Source organism: Lissotriton helveticus, chromosome 8 (assembly GCF_964261635.1).
Source record: "Lissotriton helveticus chromosome 8, aLisHel1.1, whole genome shotgun sequence".
Lineage (NCBI taxonomy): Eukaryota > Metazoa > Chordata > Amphibia > Caudata > Salamandridae > Lissotriton > Lissotriton helveticus.
The window spans coordinates 462,006,752-462,031,239 of record NC_136069.1 but is presented as its reverse complement, the minus strand read 5'-3'; the positions used below and the strand labels follow the sequence as shown (position 1 = coordinate 462,031,239).

Here is a 24,488-nt window from a genome sequence, read left to right as displayed (position 1 = left end):
CAGGGACGGAGATTCTTCAGGTGCGACCACCACTTCGAGGGGTAAGTTGCGATGTTGGAGGATAGGTAGACACCCAGGGGCTGGGCACAGGGGGCCGTGGGGCACCGGGTGCAGGGGTGTCTTTTTGTGTCGGGAAATCTTACCTTCAGGTGGTCGCGGTTGGAGCGGGTCCCTTGTTGTGAGGCTGCAGGCGTCGTCAGGATCGTCAAGGAGGGTCTTTGGGCACTGGATACCGGGTCACAGTCGCCAGGGGGACGTCCCCGTGGTCTTTGTCCACTCAGATTGAGGCCGGGCTCGGCAGGTGCAGAGTGGGCTGGATTCGCGGTTCATGGCTGGCACCAGGGGTTGTTGCTGTTTGAGCAGAACCACTTCTCTTGGGAGTCCCAGTCTTTAGATGAGCAAGGAAGGCACGTCCTCCAGGGTTTTCGAGGTTGCTGTCCGCAGGAGAAGCCGGGGATTTAGCAGGAGCAGGTTCAAGGATCAACAGGCCGGTAGGGCTGGGGCGAAGTCAGTTGTTGTCGTCCTCTTGTTAGCAGCTGCATGGCAGGTGTTCTTGTTTCTTGTTCGTCTTTCTTGGTTCAAATCGGGATCTGAGGAAGGAAGGTTCAGGGTGCCCCTAAATACTAAATAAATTTAGGGGTGTTACAGGTAGGGTAAGGGCAGGGACCAATGGGTCCCTGTCCTGGGGTGAGTACACCCCCTTATCCTGCTCCTCTCCTGTGGGAGGGGGGCAGGAGCCCATCACTGATTGGGCAGGGCTCTCCATCTTCAAGATGGCAGGAGCCCGGAGTTGTGCTTCACCTCACCTCTCCCACCTGAGGGGTGGGGTTGGCAGAGGCTGGCACACCCCCTTTCCTCACTTAGGGTTTCCCGCCTGTCTTCCCGCAAAAGTGGGGGTCGGAACCGGTGGGGGCCAGTTGCTGAGTACAGCAAGGTCCCTGGAGAAGCTCACAAAGGCGGAATGCATTTGAAGCTTCCCCTGCCCATCCTGGGGGAGGAGGCTTGGCACCTCATCCCAGGATGTGCATTGTTTCAGGCCTCCAAGAGCGGAAGGTCTCGACCCAGGGGTCCAGAAACATGTCTGGGGGTGGCAGCCTCAGTTGCCACGCAGTCAGGACACTGGGAGTTGGTTAGGTTTCAGGGGGCATCTCTAAGATGCCCTCAGTCGTGCATTTGGCATTAAATCCCACACTGGCATCAGTGCGGGTTTAATGTGCTGAGAAGTTTGATATCAAACTTCTCAGTATTCAATGTAGCCATTATGGTGCTGTGGAGTTCGTAGTGACAATCTCCCAGCACCATATACTTTTAATGGCAGCACTGCACTTACAGTGCCCAGGAATGGCCCTGGGTACTGTTGGGGCACAGGGCTCATGCACCTGTGCCCACACCACTGGCATAGTGCACCCAGCTAGAGGGGTGACTGATGTATGCCATGGCAGTGGGTTTGTGGGCATGGCACACAGGGATGTGTGCCATGTCGACTCTCTGTTTAGGCCTGCAAAGGCAGTGTGTGTGTGTCAGGGTACAGGGCCCCTAAGGGTGGCACAATAAGTGCTGCAGCCTTTAGGGGTCTTCTCTGGTCACAGTGCCCTGGGTACCTATTGTACCATTTACCAGGGGCTGACCTGTGGCCATAGATGCCAATAGGGTTTTGGTATCAACACAGTTTTAGGGAAGGAACACAGGCCCTGGGCACCTAATTGGCAGGACCCCAGGGCACACTCAGTCAGAGTACATCAGCAATTCAGCAAAAAGTGGGGGCATACCATGCAAGAAAGATGGCACTTTCTCACAACCATGGAGAGCCCTCCTTATATATCGACCAGACACTACCACCTTCACCTTGGTGAGAACTCAAGGGACAATGGTGAGGACGAAAGACAGCACTGAAAATTGAAAATGTTCATGGCCGGCACTGAACTGCAGGTACCCTCTGTGAGCCTGCAGGGTGGAGACATGCGTCCTGCAGGTCGAATGCCACCATCCAGCATTGTCCAGGCCAGATCGGATTACAGATTTGGCTGCATCCTGGTCATCTTGAAGGGTCTGAGTGAAATTGGTGCGAAATTCTTCGGGGACTGTTAGTAAGATTTCAGAGAGACAGTCCCATAATGCATGAAAGTACCTATTGAGCAAAAATCTTGTGTGGCGTTGACTTATCGGAGGTTGAGGCTAGTGGAAGAAAACATCCTCATGTCAGATGCCTCAAGTCTTTTCGAATCTATATCCAGTGGGATGGTGGGAAAATAATAGGAATTAATATGGATAGTGAAGACCTGTACTACCCAGCTCTCAGGCGTAGGATGCTATGTTATTAAGGCAGGGTCACTTGGAGCAGATCTGTGACAATGGGCCACCTGTCTGTTTACTGGTAAGAGAAGGGGTTGGTCCAAATGTCCATGAGAGTGTCAGTCAGGGCCTTGATGAATGGCAGTAAGTATTCAGATGAGGACTATCTGGATTGCACCACGCAATTCTGCGAGGATGTTAGCCTTCACCTAAACGGAAGGAAATTATAGATCTAAGACTTCTGCTGCCCATCTAATGACAAAGATGAATGAAGCAGACTGGCCTATTGTAGGTCCATAAAAAATGGTCAACATATTGTGGGGACAATTCGTCTCCACCATCACCAAAAACTAGTTAGCTCTGGTCAGAATCCAAGCTGCACATTTGCTGGAGAACTGGATGGTGGCTCCTAGGCAAAGTCACTGTCTTATGAGAGTCAGAATGTATGAGGGCTGGTATCAACATGGCAGGACTGGCGTGGATCAAGATGCTGGGCACGGGCTTGGCTACAGATTTAGAGATGTGTCAAAAGTGGGTTCAGGTCGTATAAACAGAACTGAGGGATACACTAATCCAATTGGAGGCCTCAGCATATCCATTGGGCCTAAAGGCACACCAGAGTTAGCCACTAGGGTGCTGAACATGTGGAGCATGGCCTTCTTAAATGCCTCGATCTGTTGTGGCATTGCAGACAGATCCAAAAATTTGCCTAGCAAGAGAATCAGTTTCAGAATCTGTCTGCTACGTAGGGGACCAGGAGAGAAACCGTGGGACCTAGCAACTCCTCAGATGGAGGGGGTGAGGTTGGGATGAGTCCCGCTTGGACTTCTGGATGTTTCTTTTTAGTTTTTTACTTACCTGAAAACTTGGATCGCAACGACAACAGGTTGAGAGAATGGTCCAGAGAGTGGGAACAAGTTGTGTCCTTGACTTTGAGCAGAAGCAGCGCTGCCGTGAGCTCAGTTGGTGCTCGGTGACATACATCTTGGCTTTGGGGTCCTGGATTGCCTTCAGTGAAACAAGGCACACTTCTCAAACAACTTGGAGTCATGGTCTGACCCCAAAACTAGAAACACACCTCATGGGATCTTTCACAGACATTTGTTTGAGACAGTCCCTACAAGTTTTAAACCCTGTAGTTTTAGAAGGGGACACTCTTTCCTTGCAAACTGGAAAGAGATTTTAATAAGAAAAAAACTTCTTAACTGACGAGAAAAGGTAGGAGATAGCTCCGGATACGCATACAAAGGCATGGAAAGAAAGGAACTGGCATTGGCATACATGGGTGGGACCTATATGCGGCACCTTTCGTCATTTCTGTAGTGGAGCAGGATAGACGCCAAACTGAACAATGCCACCTAATGGTGTCCAGGGTCTATGCTAACAAATCTTTTCGATCCAGTCTAGTACCTGGAGATATTCTAAAGATGATGAATTTGCAGTTAGAAGTATCCATCCAAAAAAGAGGTTTCATCATTACAATTAATGGACGATTCATCTGCTGAAGGGTCTGAAGTCCCTCATGTTTGAAACTGCTAGCATCAGCAATGCAGTGGTACTGTGAGACGCTGTCTCATTCGCTTTTAACCCCCCAATGCGCATCAGCAAAGAGGTGGTGAGCGGCATGCCGATCAAACATCTATCTTGGGCAAATGATCCCAACTAGCACATCAGAGATGAGCTTGGTCCACAAGTAAAGAACGCCCAACAGTGCGAGACCCTTGAACTGAAACTTCTAAACTGATCAGCAGTCCAAGCAGCTTCAGTTTCTTCCAGTTAAGTCAGCAGCCCGAAAGACTGCAACAATCACTCTCAAAGACTGCCAGAATGATAGAAAGATACTTATACAACCAAAACCCTGCGACCACTGAGCAGATTCTTCATTTGGTATCATGGTCATTAACACTGTAATTGTAGCAATCTCTTTCAGTGCACTCCCCTCACTGAACATAGAGGAGTTACAGATTAATTTGTTATAGTATGTAGAAGTAATGTAAATGCCATAAAACATTAAATGAAGCAAGCTTATTTACTCAAAATGTAACATCTTATAGCTTTTCATAAAGAATAGCACTGCATGAACATATTTGTGCATGATACATGTGTCTGGTACCTGAACTACATATTCTTCAACTCTAATAGTAGGCCCTGTGTATCGCATTTACTAGCCCCTGAAAGTCAAAGCTTTCAGAAGAGATATTTAGATGTTCAACAACCTTGTGGCAGTACCAGGTTTCTGTGTTTCCTACACACACGTATTAGGACAAGATATTGAGTCACACAGGTCCCTAACAACTGGTGTGACAGTCCCTGTATTGCAGTGGAAGCACTCCGTTGTAAACGCAGAAATATCACAGATCCTATAAAGGAGTGTCTAGTACTCTCCAGCTACATCTTGACGTTTAGTTATTTTCCTGAAAGATACACTCCAATAGTTTCTGCCTTGTGGTGCATGCCAAAAAAGACAGTGCTTTAGAATTTGAGGCATTTAAGAACAAGTTACTTACCTTCGGTAACGATGTATTTGTAAGAGACATATGTTGTTATAGATTCCTTAACTTTAGAATTACCCCAAGCGTCAGACTGGATCTGTAGATTTTTCATTAGCACTACCCCTGCGGGTTGGTAGGTGTCGTTGTTGACTCCGCATCCGTCGTTGGTGTCGTGGTTGCCGGAATGACGTTGTGGTGTCTACTTAGAGGCCGCCCATGCGCGCTGACGTCAGTTCTGACACAACTTTCCACGGCAGAAGTGCAGAGCTGTGCAAGACACTGACCAATGGTGCACATAACTAGGCCCCTGGAAGGGAGTCCCTATCACTAGAAGTCAGTTCCCAGAATGGGGAGGATGGGTGGGGCAGTAATGAATCTATGACTACATACGACTCTTACAGATACAACATGATCGAAGGTAAGTAACTTGTTCATCTGAAAGAGACTGTAGTTATAGATTCCTGACCTTTAGAATAGATATCCAGCAATGCCAACCCCGGAGGTGGGTCTGCGAACCAAGTTCACACCAGAAAGTCTGGCGAACAGAACAGCCAAAGTAGCCGTTTCTCCGGACTTGGCTGTCCAGGCAATAATGTTTGGTGAACGTGTGCAGAGATGCCCACGTGGCCACCTGACAGATGTCAAGGAGTGAGACCCCATGCTCCAAGGCAGTAGTAGCTGCCGTCGCCCTGGTGGAGTGGGCACGTCTTCTCACTGCGGCTTCCTTCTTTGCCAAGGAGTAGCAGATTGTAATGCATAGGACAACCCATCAGGAGATCGTGCGTTTTTGCACAGCCCGATCTTTCTTGGCCCCCCCCATATCCACCCAGAATATTTTTTTTGTGCGGTCGAGATTGAAAGACGGAGCATATTATGGGTCCAGACAGTGGAGGCTCACTTCCTCCTTGGAAGGGTGTGGGAAGAAGGTGGGCAAAGTGATGGTCTGTCCTATATGGAAAGAGGAAACCATTTTGGGAAGAAAAGAGGGCCTTGTACGAAGGACTACTTTGTCCGGATGAACAGCAAGAAAAGGAGGTTTGGAAGACAAAAGCCTGAAGCTCACTCACTCTGCGAGCAGAGGTGATGGCAACAAGGAAAGCTGTCTTCAGAATGAGGAGCCTGAAAGGACAGTTGCGAAGAGGCTCAAATGGAGCGCACATAAGATAGGTTAAAACCAGGTTCAAGTCCCACTGGGGCATTATGAACAGAGAAGGAGGAAAGAGGTGAGTAATGCCCTTTAGAAATCTATTTACAATAGGGAACTTGAAAAGAGAAGGCTGATCAAGAAGATGAAGAAAGGCACATATGGCCGAAAGGTAGCCTTTAAGTGTGCCCAGGGCAGAGCCCTGCTGGGCCAAAGAAAGTATATACACGAGAACCTCCGAAAGGGGCAGAAAGTGGATCCACAGCCTTTGCTGTGCACCATGCCACAAACTTAATCCATCTGCGGGCGTATACCGTCTTAGTGGAGAGATGCCTGCCTGCCAAGATGACATTACAGACTTCAGGAGGAAAGTCAAAAGCTGTCAACTGTCACCGCTCAATCTCCAAGCAAAGAGGTGGAGGCCGGACAGGTTCCTGGTGGAGGACCCTCCCCTGCTGCTGCTACAGAAGATCCTCCCGAAGAGGCAGTCTGATCGGAGGATCAATGGCCATGCTCAAGAGTTTTGGTTACCAGACTCTTCGTGCACAGCCCGGAGCCACAAGAATGACTTGGGACCGGTAAAGCTTGATCTTCTTCAGCACTCTGGGTAGAAGTGGTACAGGCGGAAAGGCATTCAGGAGGCAGCAGTTCCACTCGTGAGAAAAACCGTCGCCGAGTGTGTGCTGCCTTGGAAATTCCAACGCACAGAATTGCTGACATTGCGCGTACTCTTCGGTGAGGAACAGGTCTAACCAAGGCTCTCTCCCCGCTGAAAGAGACCTTACACCACCTCAGCGTAAAGGGGCAATTTGTGATCCACTAGGCACCGGCGGCTGAGTTTGTCTGCCCTGGTGTTCAGAGAACCTGCCAGCTGTTGAACCACCTGGGACATGCTCTGATGTTCTAGCCATGTCCAGAGACGAAGAGCCTCTTGAAATAGGGTCCACAACCCTACCCCGCCCTGCTTGTTGTAGTACCACATGGTGGTGGTGTTGCCTGTGAGCACCTGCACCACCTTCCCTTTGAGAGAGGGAAGGAATGCCTTCAGTGCCAGACTAATCACCCGGAGCTCCAGCAGGTTGATATAGAGCCCGGTCTCTGCTGGAGACCAGAGGCCTCTGATCTACGCCTCTTCCAGATTGGCACCCCCTGGAGTGACGCACCGGTCACCACCGTGAGGTCTGGTAGGGGAAGGGAGAGGGATCTGCCTCTGACCCAAGCTTGTTTCGTTAGCCACTACTGCAGTTGTCGAGCAGTCTCCTCCGACATCTGGACGTAGTCGGAAAGATTCCCCTGATGCTGCACCCACTGGAACTTCAGGTCCCACTGCAGGGCCTGCATATGCCACCTGGCATGATCCACCAGCAGGATGCAGGAGGCCATGAGACCCAGCAGCCTCAGGGTCATTCTCACTGAAATCCAGGATAGAGACTGTAACATCTGTATAATAGCCTGAATACCCCGGACTCGCTGCTTGGAGGATAAGCCCGAAACTGCGCTGTATCCAGAACCGTTCTAATGAAAAGAAGATTCTGAGAGGGAGTCTGGTGTGACTTCGGCACGTTGATAGTGAACCCCAGTGAGTGCAGGAGGTCAGCCGTAGTCGGAAGGTGGGAGACGACAGCCTGGGGGGAGCTCACCTTCAAGAGCCAGTCGTCAACATAGGGGAAGACTTGAACCCCTGATCTGCGCAGATGAGGGGGGAGCTCACCTTCAAGAGCCAGTCGTCAACATAGGGGAAGACTTGAACCCCTGATCTGCGCAGATGAGCTGCGACCACCGCCATCACTTTCGTGAACACCTGAGGGGCGCTGGTAAGGCCAAAGGGGAGCACAGTAGACTGAAAATGCTTGTGGCCTACCGTGAACCGTATGTAACGCCTGTGGGTTGGCAGGACGTGGACATGGAAATATGCATCCTGCATGTCCAACGCTACCATCCAGTCACCGGGGTTGAGGGCAGACAGAACCTGAACCAACATGAGCATTTTGAACTTCTCCTTCCGGAGGAAGTGGTTGAGGGCCCTGAGGTCTAAGGTAGGATGCAGGCCATTGTCCTTCTTGGGTACCAGAAAGAAGTGGGAGTAACAACCACAATCTACTTCTGGCACAAGGACCTTTTTAATTGCTCCCTTGGCCAAGAGCGCTGCAACTTCCTGGTGGAGAAGAGCCAAGTGATGCTCCGACATGCGAAGGAAGGATGGTGGCATGGAGGGAGGGGTAGTATTGAAGGGGAGGGAGCAGCCCCTTTGGACCATCTGCTAAACCCACCTACTTGACTCGATGTTTTGCCAGTGAGGGAGGTGATGGTGAATCCTGCTGCCCACTGGCCTTTGGTGGCCCTGAAAGGTTGGACTAGGAGGACTTAGAGGCTGCTGTAGGGGGATTATGGGTGGACTTGCTGCCCCCTGGCCCCCAGAACCATGTTGCTGGGTCCAACATCCGCTTCCAAACACAGGCTGGCTACACTGGGTCCAACGTGGTGGGGCACCCCTTCCATAGTCATGAAAGGGGCGAAAAGCAGACTGTGTGGGGTGAGAGGTTGCCACGAGGCCCAAGAATCTGGGCGTAGCCCTAGAATCCTTGAAGAGCTCGAGGGCCGAATCCGCCTTGTCACCGAAAAGGCGATGGCCGTCAAAGGGCATGTCCATTAAGGTGGATTGGACATCCCCAGAGAAACCAGATGTCCTCAACCAGGCGTAGCACCTCAAAGCTACTGACGTGGAAACCGTTCTGCCCAGCGAGTTGGTGGTATCCAGCCCACATCTGATGGTGAACTTCGCTGCATCTCTACCCTCTGCTAACGCGCAGGTGATAACGGCCCGGGCCACCTCCAGGCACTGTTGCAGCACTTACGCAACCGTATCCCACACTGTGTGGGTATAACGGCCCTGGAGGCATGCAGTGTTCACCAACCACAGCGCTAAGCTGGCAGAAGAAAACATTCTTCCCAAGGTAGTCCAGCTTCTTAGATTCCCTTTCTGGGGGAACAGGAGGGAATGCGCCCTTAGAGGACAAGGCTTGGACCACCAAGCTCTCTGGGGTCAGGTATTGGGAGAGGAAAAGTGGGTTGCCCGGGGCCGGGTGGTGGCGTTGGGCAATCATCCTGTCCACAGGAGCCCCTGTGCTGGGCTTGGACCACGTGCCCAAAAGGACGATGGTGAGGACTTCATTAAAAGGCAGAAGGGTCTCCGAAGAGGCCGCTGCCGGTTGAAGCAACTGTCGGGAAGTTAATCCTGACTGCCACCGTAGAAGCTCCAGGCCCAAGGCCTCAGCCGCACTACGCAACACCACTGCTTATGAAGCTCCCTCCTCCGTAGCCACGGTAGTGGGGAGAGCATGCCAAGGTCTGGAGAGGTATCCAAACTACTGGCATCACCCAGATCCTCTCGCCAGTCCGGCTCTTCAAGCTGGTCAGCCAAAGGGTCCACAGACCCCTCCCTGTCCTCCTCACCCTCCTCTAGTTGCCACTCAGGCCTGAAAGGAACACCAGGAATTAACAGAGGCACAAATGTACCTTCTGCGCTGGTACCAACGTTTAACGACGTCGGTCCGGCGCTGTGTTCAAGTCGGGGGTGAGGCTGGGTCGGCATCAGTCGGGGGCACAATCGGCGCCGGTGACGTTGTCACTGGAATCGGCGCCGGGGAAGGTACCTTGAGGTCTACTGGCATCGATACCGATCCAGGCCTAGGCTGGCACAGGAAAAAGAAAGAACTGACATCAGCGGGCAGGGGCGGCATCTAAGTATTTATTAGACACCGCAACGTCATTCCGGCGACCACAACACCAACTACAGACGCGGACTCGACCGATGCCACCTACAGACACGCGTGGGTACTGCTAAAGAAAAATCTCCAGATCCAGTCTGACGCCTGGGGGTAATTCTAAAGGCAAGGAATCTATAACTACAGTCGCTTTCAGATAGGAAAATATTACAAAATAAAAATTAAATGACTGGATTCAGGGTACAGCCGTAGTCACCTTCATTTCCATTAGCAGGTAAGTCATTCAGGGTAATCTATTGTTTTCTGAAGCCATTAGTTAGCAGAGTAGTGTTCAGTGATGGTGCACTTGTCTACATTGGTTTATCCTTCCCTACTCATCTTTCTCCACTTAGTGTATCATGACCAATCCTGATTTATTTCTCTATGCAGTTGGTTCTAATCAGTTCTGATCTGGTGCCTTTAGATGCTTGTTCTCTAGGTTCTTGAGTAGGTTGCACATGGACTTTAGTTGACTGCATCAGCAACATCTTGCCCTACTGTGCTATTCCTGTGTGCCCACTCGTTCACTCAGTAGTCTCACAAGATTCTTGATTTCTTATACTTCCCATTTGACTAATTCTGATCTCAAGTCAAACAATCAACAGATTAGTGGATTTCTATTCCCTAGCTATCTGTCTTTTGGGAAGTAGGCACATCGAGTAATTAAATCTACAGATTAGCCGCTCCTTTTTGACATGGTCATTAGGCCCAATAGGTGTTGCAGGGACTTTTGAAGCTTGCCTACTGGTCAGTGCCTTAATCTCACCCAGAATTCGGTCACAAATGTTCTCCACAATATACACCAGTCCTACAGGCGCAAAGGTACATCTCGAGCATTAATCTGTCACAATGGGAAGAATTCCATGCAATCTTGCTGGGGTGAGGTACAGGTGATGAAAATAGTTATGTTGTAGGAGTTTGAATTTAGCATTCCTAGAAATCGTAGCCAGGTATCGTATAAGTGCTCGATCTCCAGTGTAAACACTAGTGAAGGCATGGGGACTAGTGCCTAGTACACCATTTACCTTCTAGGGCCGAAATCTCTTGCCTGATTTTGACCCTACTGACCGGTTCAGCTTAAAGTAAGAGAATTAATACTAATATCATGCCCCCGAAGAACATCAGTTCCAGTACCACAAACAGGAACTTGCAACTCAAGAAAAAGCATTCTCCATGCCCATTGACAAAACAGCAGGCGAAAAATCCTATTCAGCACAGCTATCTAGCAAATAGAATAACCTCCCAATATTTCTACCCAGAACAAATCCTTTCTGATTCCAGGTGTATAATCCCGCCTTGTTGTTTAATGACAACGTAATTATGTCAGCATTAATTTTATTGAGTGAAAAGCTAGCAGCTGTAATTGTTTTGCTGATAAAAGTTAGTGATAGTCTTAAAAGGGATTTCAGACATTCATCATAATGAACTCCACATATTCATTTACATTGTCAAGAACGTTGATGCTTACCCCAAACTGTTCACCAATTGAAACCAGGATCCTGCAAGAAATATAGAAAAACACAGTATTATTGGTTATTCAGTGGAAATAAAAGTTTGTTGTTTTTAACAAAGAAAGAGAATATTTTTTAGTGGGTCCCCAAGCTCAACGACTCATCACAATTGAAGAAGACGAGCAGTTTAGAAAATGGAGATCAACACTAACAAACCCTTCTCAAATTTAAAAACACACATGGAGAACAGGTCTTTTATTGGTAGAAAAGGTGTATGATTCCCTCACACATGGAAAAGATACAGCCCAGACACTAGCACAAGCTTCCTTTTGCAAACCAAACAAAAACAGCAGTGGCAGCACTGCGTCAGAAACAGAATAGGTACAACAGGAACAACAGTAGTTCATGTGTTCTTAACCAAACATTAAGAGGCAGGACACACACAGCTAGCTTTTTTTAAGGGAACATGCTGAACTGGTACACTATGGCGAGCTGCAGTACAAGCTTTCTTGAGCAAAGAGCAGGTAAAGGAGTAACAGCAATGGACATATGCACGTACACACACACACCAGCTGTATAATGATCTCTCGCACTTCTTTCTCAGTACATTTCATATTCCATTACTATGTCCACTCCGTTTTCTTGCTAATGTGACATTTCCATTTAAGCAGTAGACTAGTGCACTGTATTGCTATGTTTAAAATATCGTTTTATGCAGGATTTACGGGTTTGTTATATGCTAAAGTGCAACATTCCCATGACTGCAATATGATATCACCCAATCGTGCATCTGAAGGTAGTATGAATGCCGCATAGTTGCCTTTTCATGGCCCACCACAAAGTCGAGTACATTCTCAGCTCTGCACCCTCACAAATATTATCAGCTTATTATAGTGTGCCATACTATCTTTGCAGTACAAAAGGGGGTGGTGATGGACGGAGCGGGTGTGAGTGTTTGATTGGTTCAGATGCTCCGTCCATCACCACCCCCTTTTATACTATCTTTGCAGCATGATGTACTCCTGGATTTAGAATGTAAAGGTTAAACATACAATATTTGTATTTTAGTAGTGGTGCTAGACAACCAATGTCAAAATGCACATCCTGCAGCAGTGGTGTAGCTAGACCTATTGCTGACTGGGGCGGGCCCTGAGTTTAGTTTGCCAGCCGGTGCAGACAACATGTTCCCGTGTGGGGGTGGTTGACAGACTTGTTCTCAGGGAGCAGGGGGGGAGGGGTTGGTAGTCGACGGACGACTTAGTCACCTCCGCCGCCCCCGAAAACAGTGCTGCCAGGTGCAGACTGCCCACCAGTAGCTACACCACTATCCTACAGACCTACAGGGAACCACAGATGAGTAAAACGCAGATCAGACCCACACTAAAACTGCAGGGCTGTGCTTTAGCAGTACCATGTTTTCAAAGACATACAATGACTGCTGGCCCATTAGGTTACAGTTGTGTCTGATTTCAAATTCATGCCAAAGGCTGCTCACTAAGAGTGAAAGTCAGAGACCAGTTAGAAGAATCATATTGTGACTTAATTTTCAAGGGTTAAAAGTCTTGGCACCAGTATCTCTACCACTATTCTTGAATACTAGTACAACCTTAGCATGATGAATTAAAATACTCCAGCTGTATCAGTTCACCTAAGTCAAAGGTACTCTCCCTGAGTACATGAAAGACGCATTGATTGTGGTCCTTCTCAAGCCGAATAGGGATCCACTGGAGGTACGCGCATACCGACCGACCGCTCTCCCTTCTTAATTTGAACCGTAAGATCCTTGGGAAATTAATAGTAAATCGGTTGTTGCTGTATGTCGCAACACTGGTTCAACATGACCAAAATGGTTTCATCCCGGAGAGAAACATATTCCTCCATCGGAGGAGCCTGTTCTGCCTTGTGGATAAGCATCCCCCCCCGAGTCGCCTCCATATGTAGAACTCTCAGAGGACATTAAAATTCCTTTGATACCCAGGGCTGGCCTTATATATATATATATATATATATATATATATATATATATAGTAGATTAATGTATTATACATACAGAGCCGGACGCCAGGGTGTGCATAGGCAAAGACATCTCAGCACCTTTTCTGGTGCGCAGGATACCAGACAGGGATGACTGCTCTCTCCGATTCTATTCACCCTGCCATTAGAACCCCTGGCAGAACCCTTCCGACAACAAGGCCCACAATGGGAAATTCCGAGCGGGGACTCCTGTGACGTGATCTTGCTTTAATGCGGATGATGCCCTAATCTACCTCCAGAACTTGCGTAGGGACTTGCCTCATGTGATGAAGCTGGATAACTTCGGTAAGGTCTCGGGTACGAGATTAATCTGAACTAAACCTGGCTCTTCCCCATGCGCAAACTCTCAGAGCAGGAGGGACCACGCCAGTTGGGGTTGCTCTGGCAATACAATATCTTTCGCTATCTTGGGGCGAACCTCTATCACACGGAGCACAACTTGATCGAAGGTAACCTAGAAAAGGCCATAAAAGGCGCATGTTGTTCTTTGACATTCTGAACTCCTTACCGCTCTCCCCCATGGGTAGTCTCAATTGCGAAAATGTTGATACTGCCCCGGCTACTTTATCATTTCTCAGCACTACCAGTCTTCCTCCCCCAATGCTTTTTCTGGGAAGTAAACACCTCCTCTACAACTTAATATAGGGCAAGGGGAGGAAAGGACTGGCTTTACAAAAGTTATATGCCCCACTGGATAGGAGGAGGACTGGGGGCCCCTAACTACAATCTGTATTATGCAGTGATGCAGCTACAGTGGCCTATGCGATGACTGTCAATAGCAGCCAATCCTGAGCGGTCATTTATCATCAAAATTTGGATGGCCGCGGCATACTATACTGGCTTATGGACTTCCGGCGGGACGCCCTAAATGCGGAACGTCTCGTCAAAGTATCCAAGTTTTGTTGGGGAAAGTATGTGACCCAACAGTGTTGCCCAATGCCATACATGGCCAATCTGCCTCTGTGGGTATACTCCTGGTGCTCCATGAGGTGGTGGACCATCATAGCTCAGGACCCTGAACAGAAGTGGGTATCCTCGAGGTGGGCGATCTGGATGAACATAAAATCCTTCTGCCCTTTCAATACCTGAAAGCACTAGGACATTCATGAGGGCCAGCTCTTGAGCTACAATGCACTGACAGCTGCTATAGGGACTTTAGGGGGCGGAGCATACCAAACCCACCACCTCCCCAACGTTACAATTATTGCTAGAGCATGGTATGGGTAGGCACACAATTACACTAAAATATAAGGGGTTGCTGGAACCACACAACTCGAATCGCCATGCCTGCTATGGTATTTTCTAATTACCGAGGCTCTCAGGCTGACGACGGGGAATGATGCAAAGCATGGGAATCTATTGAGTTACCAATACTGGGGAACCAAAGTTACAGGTAAGTAACTTGCTTTCTTGCCCCAGTATTGGAACTTTCATTGATTCCCATGCTTTGTATCAGAGTAGCTAGCAGTAAGTCACAAGTGCACATTTTGCTACAGGCGTATTACATCATCTCAGCATAACTGTCTTTATATGACCATATATATACCTTGTAACAATACATCAGAAAAGTTATGTGATACAAAATGTGCAATCATAGGAAGGAGGGATAGAAGGGAAAGCTCACCTCTCATTGGAAAAGATTCCTTAGGACTACTTGTCCTACTGCCGCTTCGCTCCTCATGAAAGAGTCCAGGCAGTAATGCTTTGTGAATGTATGGGCACTGCTCCATGTGGCCGCCCTACAAATGTCTTTTATAGGGACTCCAGTGAAGAGAGCTGCTGAAGATGAAACTGATCTTGTGGAGTGAGCTACATGTCTCTGCCGCTTTGTGGAAATAATGAATTGCACTTGAAATCCAGCGTGAGATTCCTTGTTTTGAGAGAGGAAGTCCTTTTCGAGGTGCACTAAAAGCCACAAAAAGTTTAGATGATTTTCCAATTCCTATGTGCGTTCAAGGTAAAACTTGAGACATCTCTGGACATCCAAGGAATGTAGAGACCGTTCTGCAGGGGTTGTAGGCCGCGGGAAGAATGACTTTAGAACCACTGGTTCGTTCAAATGGAAATCCGAAGGGACCTTTGGAATACATTTTGGATTGGTCCTTAAAAACACAGTGTCCTTTTTGAACTGTAGAAAGGGTTCTAGAATGGATAGAGCTTGCAACTCTCCTACTCTCCTAGCTGAAGTGAGGGCTAAAAGGCGAGCTAATTTCCAAGACAAAACTTTTAAGTCCACCCAGTGGATTGGCTCGAACGGAGGTCTCATGAGATGAGCCAGAACCAGATAGAGATTCCAAGCCGGAGGTGGTGGCCGCACTGGAGGAAAAACCCTGAAAAGACCTTTCAGAAATTGCTTGGTAATTCTAGCCGACCAGAGCCCGAAGCTGATCTTCGGAATCTTGAAATAGCCGCCAGATGTACTTTGATGGAAGAATGAGAAAGGCCTGATTTAGCCAGCGATAAAATGTAAGGCAGTAGCTGATGAGGAGCTGAAGAGAATGGATGGTTGTTTTCCCGATGACACCACAGGAAGTAGCGCTTCCATTTAGCACGATAAGTGTTTTTTATACTTGCTGCGCGTGCTTGAGTTAATATCTCCCTACATTCCTGAGGGAGATCTAGGCTGTGGAATTCTCTGTGCTCAGGAGCCAGGCCTTCAAATGGAGAGAGCTCGGATCTGGATGTACCACCTTGTCCCTGGGACATTGTTAATAGAGATGTTGTGAGACCTAATGGTGAAATGTGCGCTTTACAAAAATAAATACAAATACAAAATACAAATACATAGGCGAAATGGATGGTCCTGAGAAAGTAGGAGAAGCTCTGTGAACCAGAATTGTCGAGGCCACGCTGGTGCTATTAAGATCATCCTGCAAGGTTCCATTTTTAGTTTCCTGAGAAGCCGTGGGATTAGGGGAGTTGGAGGAAAGGCACAAAACAAATGCGCCTAACAAAGACATCGAAAGAGCATTCCCCAGTGACCCTTGATGGTGATTCCTGCTTGCATAGAGTCTGCATTTCCTGTTTTCTGGAGTCGCAAACAGGTCTATTGTTGGAGTTCCCCAGCGTTGAAACACTTCCTCCAGAATGTCTTGATCCAATTCCCACTCGTGACAGGCTGATTTCAGATGACTCAAGGTGTCTGCTGTTGTGTTGAGAGTGCCTGGTAGATGCTCTGCTGAAAGAACGACATTGTGGAGAATCGTCCATTCCCATATCTCCTGGGCCTCTTTCGAGAGCAGATGAAAACTCGTACCTCCCTGCTTGTTTATGTAATGCAGGGCCGTTGTGTTGTCCGTCCTGACCAGCACGGTTGTGTCTTGAACTTTCGGCCTGAAAGCCTGCAAGGCTAGAGAAATCGCTCCGAGTTCCAAGAGATTGATATGAAGAAAACGCTCTTCTGCGTTCCAGTGACTGCTCACTTGGAGGTCCTGTAAGACAGAGCCCCACCCTTCCATTGAGGCATCTGTGGTTAGAATCAGAGGGGATGGAGCCATCCTGAAAGAGAGACCTCTTGAGATGTTTTCCTTGATAGCCCACCAACCTGCTGCTTTTCTCATGAGAGGAGTGACCTTTATCTTGTTCTCGAAAGAACCTTCCACCTGGCGCCATTGCATGTCCAGCTGTTCTTGCAAGGGACGCATTTGCAGTCTGCAATGCGGAACTAATGGTATGCAAGATGAGATCGATCCTAGGAAAGACTTCTATAGACGAACTGACAGGGATCGTCTCTTCTGTAAATGGTTGGCAGAGAAGATTCGCTTTTTCTGTCTTTCCTCCGAAGGAAAAGCCTTGCAGCTTCTTGTATCCAGAATGGAGCCCAGGAACTTGACCTTCCTAGATGGAATGAAGACTGATTTTGCCTTGTTGAGATGCAGACCCAGGTGATTGAAAAGTTGGATGCAACTTTCGACTGCCTTTGTCGTTGCTTGAGAAGACGGAGCTTTTATTAACCAATCGTCTAGGTAAGGGAAAACTTCTAGCGGTTGTTTCCTTAGGAATGCTGCTACCGGGGACAACACCTTTGTGAATATCCGCGGATCTGAGCCCGAACGGCAGTACTTTGAACTGAAAGTGTCTCTTGGCTACTGTAAAGCGTAAATATTTTCTTTGAGCTGGGTGGATCGGAACGTGGAAATATGCGTCCTGGAGATCCAGAGTCACTATGTAATCCCCTGGATTTAGAAGGCGTAAGACGTGTTGAAGAGAGACCATTCGAAAAGAGAGTTTTATGAGATAGGTGTTGAGCTCTCTCAGATCTAAGATTGGGCGCCACTTTTCCTCCGTCCTGTGAATGAGGAAAAATCTGGAAAAGAACCCTTTTCCTCTTTGAGAGAGTGGCACTGGTTCTATCGATTCCTTGATGAGCAGTTGATAAACTTCGAGATGGAGAAGATGCAGATGTTTTGATTCTGTGGCGCGATGGGCTCTGGGAGGTGGGAGGTTTTGGAATTCTAGTGTATGGCCAAATTGAACGATATTCAGGACCCACCGATCTGTTGTTATGATCTTACAGCAATTGAGAAAATGTGTAATCCTGCCCACCATAGACGTTACATGGGGTGTAGGACCAGTAGGCAGAGCCAGGAAGCCGCTATTGGCGTTTAGCGGTATATCTCCCCTGATGGACCTGTCTACCTCTGGAAGATTGGCGAGAGAAAGACGCCAATTTACTTTGCCGCTCAGAGTACTGAGGCTTGAACGAATGAGAGGATTGTGATTAGGAGGAGTAGCGTTGCTGATAACCTCCTCTATATGTCGAGAATCCTTTACCTCTTGTTCCCCGGTAAGGTACTTTTCGATATTGAAGTGTGCCCAAAGATCTTGCCGTTTCGGTATCTTTTTTGATGTCCTGTGAAGCATCATCTACATGCTTGCCAAACAGCATATCTCCGACGAAGGGCAGATCCAGAATCTTATTCTGCACCTCCGGGCGAAACCAGGTACATCTCAGGCAACCTTGACACCTCAGGACCGCTGAACCTGCTAAGGTGCGAAAAGCCGTTGTAGCAATGTCCAGTGCACAATCTATCATTTCAGATGAAGATCGTTCACCTTCTTCCAGGGTTTTTCTCGCTTCCGCTCTGGCACTCTCTGGAAGCTTATCAATGAAAGGAGAAAGATCGCACCACATTTGGCGATCATATCGTCCCAAAATCGCGAGTGCTTTCGAGGCCCTAACAAGGAGGCTAGACGTAGAGGAAAATCTCTTGGCTACATTGTCCAGGCGCCGTCAGGGGTGCCATCAGGTTTCTTGATTTTCTTTGGGCCGCCTGAGAAATAACCAAGTCCAGTTTAGGTTGACCAATAAGACAGGCAGGACTGTCCTCTGGAGCCGTATATTTTTTCTCCAGCCGCGGTAGAACCGGAGTTACAGTAGCTGGAGACTGCATCACCTTCTTGCCCTCATTCCAAACATGCTCTACTATGGGTATGGAACGGATAGATTTCTTGTGGGGCTCTTTAAAATCATAAAGGAAACAGTCTGATTGTAACACAGAAAGACCAAGGCCTAGATGTATCAAGCCGTTTGCGAATCTCAAAGGCCGAAATCTGCAGAATTTCGGCCTTTGCGAATCGCAAACGGTCTTTTTGCATGTTTTGGCATGCATCAAAAATTCGAAAATTAAGGAATCGCAAAAATGTGCGATTCCTTATTTTGCCATAGCATTTAAGGAATCGCAATTTAGCGATTCCTTAAATGCTATGTATGTAGCATTTTTCAATTGCGAATTTTGGTTAAGAAATTGCAAATTGGAGGAGGAGCTTCGCGTGCAACCGAGATGGCCGCGTGAGCACAGGGCTCCCGAGACCTTCGCCACCTCCCACATCTATCCTGAACATTATCCTGATTATGACGACGGGTTATTGAAGACGCAACCCAGCTGATATAATAGCTGCTTTCAGAAATCGATTTGGACTCCGGGAACCGTAACTACGGCACTTCGAACTTTCGTGGCTTGCTCCATGACACTGCCTGGGGCTCGAGTCAATGTGGTGCCCAGGTAGTAATTGAACAACAACGGCCTACGGGGCCCTGCTCACAACCCCGGAGTTAACTTTCGGTTTAGTTTTTGGCTCCTCGGCCTTCTCCTGCCTCGAGACCGCTCTGACAACCCGGGATGCAATCTGACCCCGCAACTCCACTGTTTGATGGTCATCGAGTGCCTCTGGTCGTGTGACATCGGGCTGGAACTTGTTTCTGGTGATCCTGGTGGGTGAATCTAGAGGAGTAATTTTTACCAGATCTAGAGGGCCCCTCAGGGGCGCAACACCCAATATGGCGGGCAAACCCGAAAGCGAGAAACAGAAGACCGAGACCGTTCACTGGGGGGGGGGGGGGGGCGCTATTCAATCGAATATCATGGATCGCTACACTCATCCCAAGGGGTCCCCCGGTGTTACGAGTAGGTCCCTGGGAGATGCGGGAGATGACTCAACGGCGGTGGATGACTTGACCCTGCATGATGTCATGGGCGCCATTGCTAGTATGAAGACCTCTATCGGCCAACAATATGAGGCTCTGGCCCTAAAGCTTGACACTGTGGCAATCGATGTCAACTTGATTAGGGCGGATTTATCAAAGACTAACGAAAAAGTTAAATCCTTAGCTTTAAAGACCTCCAGCCTTATGACTGATGTGTCCGATTTACAGACGGAGGTTCGCAAACTGCGATCCTCTAATGATCTCTTTTCTCGCTGGCTGGAGGATTTTGAAAGTCGGGCCAGACGCAACAACGTACGTATTATTGGGGTCCCTGAAAAACCGGAAGACCCAGCCGTAGGTCTCCTTGTCGAGGACCTCATCCTAAACCATCTTGCCCCCAAAGGCCTGAGCAACTTCTTTGCGGTGGAACGCGCACACAGACTGCCGGGCGGGAAGCCAAAGCTGGGCGCCCCTCCGCGTCCCATCATCGCCAGAATTTTCAATTTCAGAGATAGAGACGCTATCCTGCAGGCGTCGCGGGTGGTCGGCCCTACGAAGTTCGAAAATACTACGGTGAGCTTCTACCCAGATTCCACCCAGTTCGTTCAGAAACAAAGGATGGGGTTTCAGGGGGTGAAGCGACGATTGAGAGACATGGGTATGAAGTATGCGATGCTCTTTCCATCTCGGCTGCGTGTGGAATACGAAGATCGGATGTTTTTCTTTGACCGCCCTGAGAATGTGAGTGACTGGCTCGATACGTTGCCCATGCAGCGGGATCGCCCTGAACATTCTGAAGGAGCTGTAGGCAGCCCGTTGGAACAGGAGTGAGCAATGGCTTCGGATTTCTGGACACTGTACACAACTGGCAGCTGTGGTTCGATGACTTTTACAATTGCACTATTTGTGGTGGAATACCCAGAGGTGGCGGGGGGGAGGGGGTGAGACTCTTTCCTCCTCCGGGTTTCTTTTTGTAGACTAGTTTAATGTTAGGGCGACAGGCACACTGCATGTTGGGGTGGCTTTTGAGTCCAACGCAGGGGTGCAGGGTGGGGGCGGGGGGTATGTTTTGGGTATTTGTTGGAGGGTTTGTGTGCGTTTCACTTTGTTTCAAGGCAACGCATTGTTTAACTTCTAGACCTCTGTGTTGTGCTCGCTGTGGGGCAGATTTTGCATTTATTTCCTGGGATGGTGGTAGGGGGCTGAAGTTATTGTGCTGGAATGTTAACGGGTGGAGGGACAGGATAAAACGTGGTGTTGTGCTGCAGCTACTGAGGCACCTCTCCCCTGATGTAGTGTTAATGCAAGAAAGGTATACCATAAGATAGTTGGCTAGTCGCACAGCAAATTTCAATTTAAGTTCAATGTACGTTAGTGATCAGCTTGTCTAGGTAAATGAGGTTTGCAGCCCAGGTGTCGCCTCTCGTCTGGGACGACCGTTTAAATGAAACCATAGCAAGTGCCTCCAATAACCATCAGAGGCATCCCTTGGCGCTCCACTCTCAACATAAGTTTAACACAATTCCAGAAATCAATCTTCAAGTAATGTTCTGATTTAATGTTTTCTCATCATATATTTGTCGTTATTTTCACATTTCATTCGTCACAAATAAACAGTGTTTTTGACGGTATCATTATGCACAAATCATAGTCCAATGCATTTCGGGCTATGTGCCCTTCATCCGGGACATACGCTAGAAGCAAGATGAAAATAAAATCTATAAGTTTCCCAAGTTCAATAAACAAAACTCCATACTAAACCATAGTTTCATAAGTAATATATGTCATACGCATGCAGTGCTCCCCTTTATAGTGTATACATGCAGCAAGAAAATCACGTATATCTCACTTGTTGTGCGTGTAATCCTATCGCCAGGATATTTATCTGAAAAAGTTAAAACGAACATGAAACCACTGTTCTTTTCTATCATACCCATCATTGGCAACATATCTGACGCTGTCATTTCTTATTTCAACTTACTTGAAATACGCAAAAAGCGTTTCTATGCTGTTCGTTCAACCGTTAGCTCTCAGCTCTGGCGCGAAAAATGTTCAGAAGTGTGTGAGCCAATCACGCTAGGTTTAATAAAGACCAGTCTGGATCTCGTAGTATGGCTGGTTTCAATACGTTCCGATTAACTGTCACATGCTTCCCAACCGGCCAATCAGAGGCAGGCATGGGTTGTTTACAAATATCATTACGAAGGCTTACCTTACATGTATTATATGCATACATACTAATATTACAATACAGATATTAAAAAATAATAAATGTGGAACGCTTGGCTCAGGCAACATAACCAATATGACTAAATAGTATTTCACAGATAACATAAAAATTCAATGCGCTCATTAAGCCCAAAGGGCTTACTCGAGTTCAATAAATAAATCCAATGATTTTCTCTTTGTAGAAGAAAACGATTATTGTCTCTTCCTTCTACTTTTTCAACAGTTTCAAGTACCACAAATTGTAGTTGAGAGATATTGTGGTTGGCCTCTATGAAATGCGTAGCGATGGTAGACTTTAAACTCTTGGTACGAATATTTGATTTATGTTCATTCAGTCTCGTTTTGATTTTACGTTCAGTTTTTCCGACAAGTGAGATATACGTGATTTTCTTGCTGCATGTATACACTATAAAGGGGAGCACTGCATGCGTATGACATATATTACTTATGAAACTATGGTTTAGTATGGAGTTTTGTTTATTGAACTTGGGAAACTTATAGATTTTATTTTCATCTTGCTTCTAGCGTATGTCCCGGATGAAGGGCACATAGCCCGAAATGCATTGGACTATGATTTGTGCATAATGATACCGTCAAAAACACTGTTTATTTGTGACGAATGAAATGTGAAAATAACGACAAATATATGATGAGAAAACATTAAATCAGAACATTACTTGAAGATTGATTTCTGGAATTGTGTTAAACTTATGTTAAGAGTGGAGCGCCAAGGGATGCCTCTGATGGTTATTGGAGGCACTTGCTATGGTTTCATTTAAACGGTCGTCCCAGACGAGAGGCGACACCTGGGCTGCAAACCTCATTTACCTAGACAAGCTGATCACTAACGTACATTGAACTTAAATTGAAATTTGCTGTGCGACTAGCCAACTATCTTATGGTATACCTTTCTTCTTGTCCACGACCAGTCGGCACGCCACATTGATTAAAAGTACATATCTATTCTTATTTGAAGAATTGACATTAGTTAAATTTTCACAATGCAGTATGATGAAATAGCCAAAAGCACGGAAGCAAGGGCAGAGACATTCGCTTTTAAAGAAGATGAAGCATCTAAAATCTATTCTCTGATAGGGGAACAAATTGACTCGACATCATCCAATAAGACTAAAGAACAGAATCTGAAACAACTTTTATATTTATCCAAGAGACATGTGAACCAAAAATTACATGCCAACACGTTAATCAAGTACCACAGACTTCAGCGTATACCTAGGGGACTGCTCATTGCTTTGAAACCTTCTCTGTGTAAAAATTCTCAGAAGTTCAGAGATAAATGGTACGCTATCCTGAATAAATGTTCGTTGGACTTAATCCTACTAATTATTGTAGAACTATCGGAAATCCTGAATGAACTACAAAAGGAAATAGACGTAACTACAGAAGAGTTATCATCTATGCTGACAACAGAAGAACTAGATACTCTCCTACGAGATGTTAAAGATCAAATTGAAAAACACACACAAGAGATTAATGAAAGAAAGATCCGTAAATTCAGACGTGATACGCTTGACTACAAGCTTGGAGAGGTGTACACATGGGCAGATGTGTACGCCCAACGAAGAAGAAACCGTCCATATGCGTCACACACAGATACATCCTCATCGGGGAGTGACACATCTAACAGACCAGGTTTCACCAATAAACAAGGGATGAAGAAACAACCGAATCTCCAAACTGAACCCCAGAGAGTGAGTGAACCGTCAACATCAATCACACCTAATGTTTCGGAAGTCTCTTTTTTAGAACAGGGTCACCAAGAATTCGAAGACTCAGGAGGGGAAAAAGAAGGACCACTCACCAGAAGCGTGACCTCCAAAGAACAGGGAAAAGCGACCATGAAAGAGAAAGAGAAGAAAAAACAACCGAAAACCAATTAGTCATAAATATCTCTGACTACACCTTGACAGAACAAGAACGCAAGCTACTACAGAAGGGTACTTCCTACGTTCCGACCACCAGAACTAATGCTCTAGAATTAGAAATTAGTTTTTTTAAACTAATGCGTAAGTTAAGACTACGACACTTTTTCAGTCAAGTACCTGACAAACAACCAAATGAAGATCAAGATCAACTCAAAGGATTAAGGCCTAGAAGCACTTTCATGGCACCTACTAGCCACAAAGCACTCGATCTGTTCGAGACTTTAGTGAGACAAGATCTATTGAAGATTAATTGCCAGACAAAACAAAGAGAGAACGTGACTAAAAAAGATCTGAATATTCTGAAAAAACTGTCAATGAACAAAGACATCATGCTTATCAAAGCCGATAAAGGAGGAGGAATTGTGATTATGAACACATCTATGTATAAACAAAAGGTGCAGGAACACATCAGTGATTCTAATACTTATGCACGACTTGAATATAATCCCACCAATGAATATCATATGACTCTTACAAAACTGATAGATAAAGCGGTCAATGAAGGCGTTATCACTGATAGAACAAGCAAATTTTTGAAAACTCCTTATCCAAAAAGTCCTGCGTTTTACATGACGCCAAAAATACACAAGAACCAACTTGATCCTCCATTACGCCCGATTGTATCGACTAGACAAAGCTTCCATGAACCCATTGGTAAGTTCATTGACAGACTAATGCAACCGACAGTTCAAAAAATGGCAACATATAT

The 24,488-nt window shown here is 47.0% G+C and overlaps 1 protein-coding gene across 1 annotated transcript in view; it reads right to left on the bottom strand.

Moving 5' to 3' along the window:
- Positions 1-24,488, bottom strand: part of RB1 (RB transcriptional corepressor 1) — a 1,127,005-nt gene that overhangs the window by 138,057 nt on the left and 964,460 nt on the right. Inside the window, exon 24 of the mRNA XM_078657333.1 lies at positions 11,161-11,191. Within this exon, the coding sequence (XP_078513459.1) occupies positions 11,161-11,191 (31 nt within the window). The remainder of the gene's footprint in view (positions 1-11,160; positions 11,192-24,488) is intronic.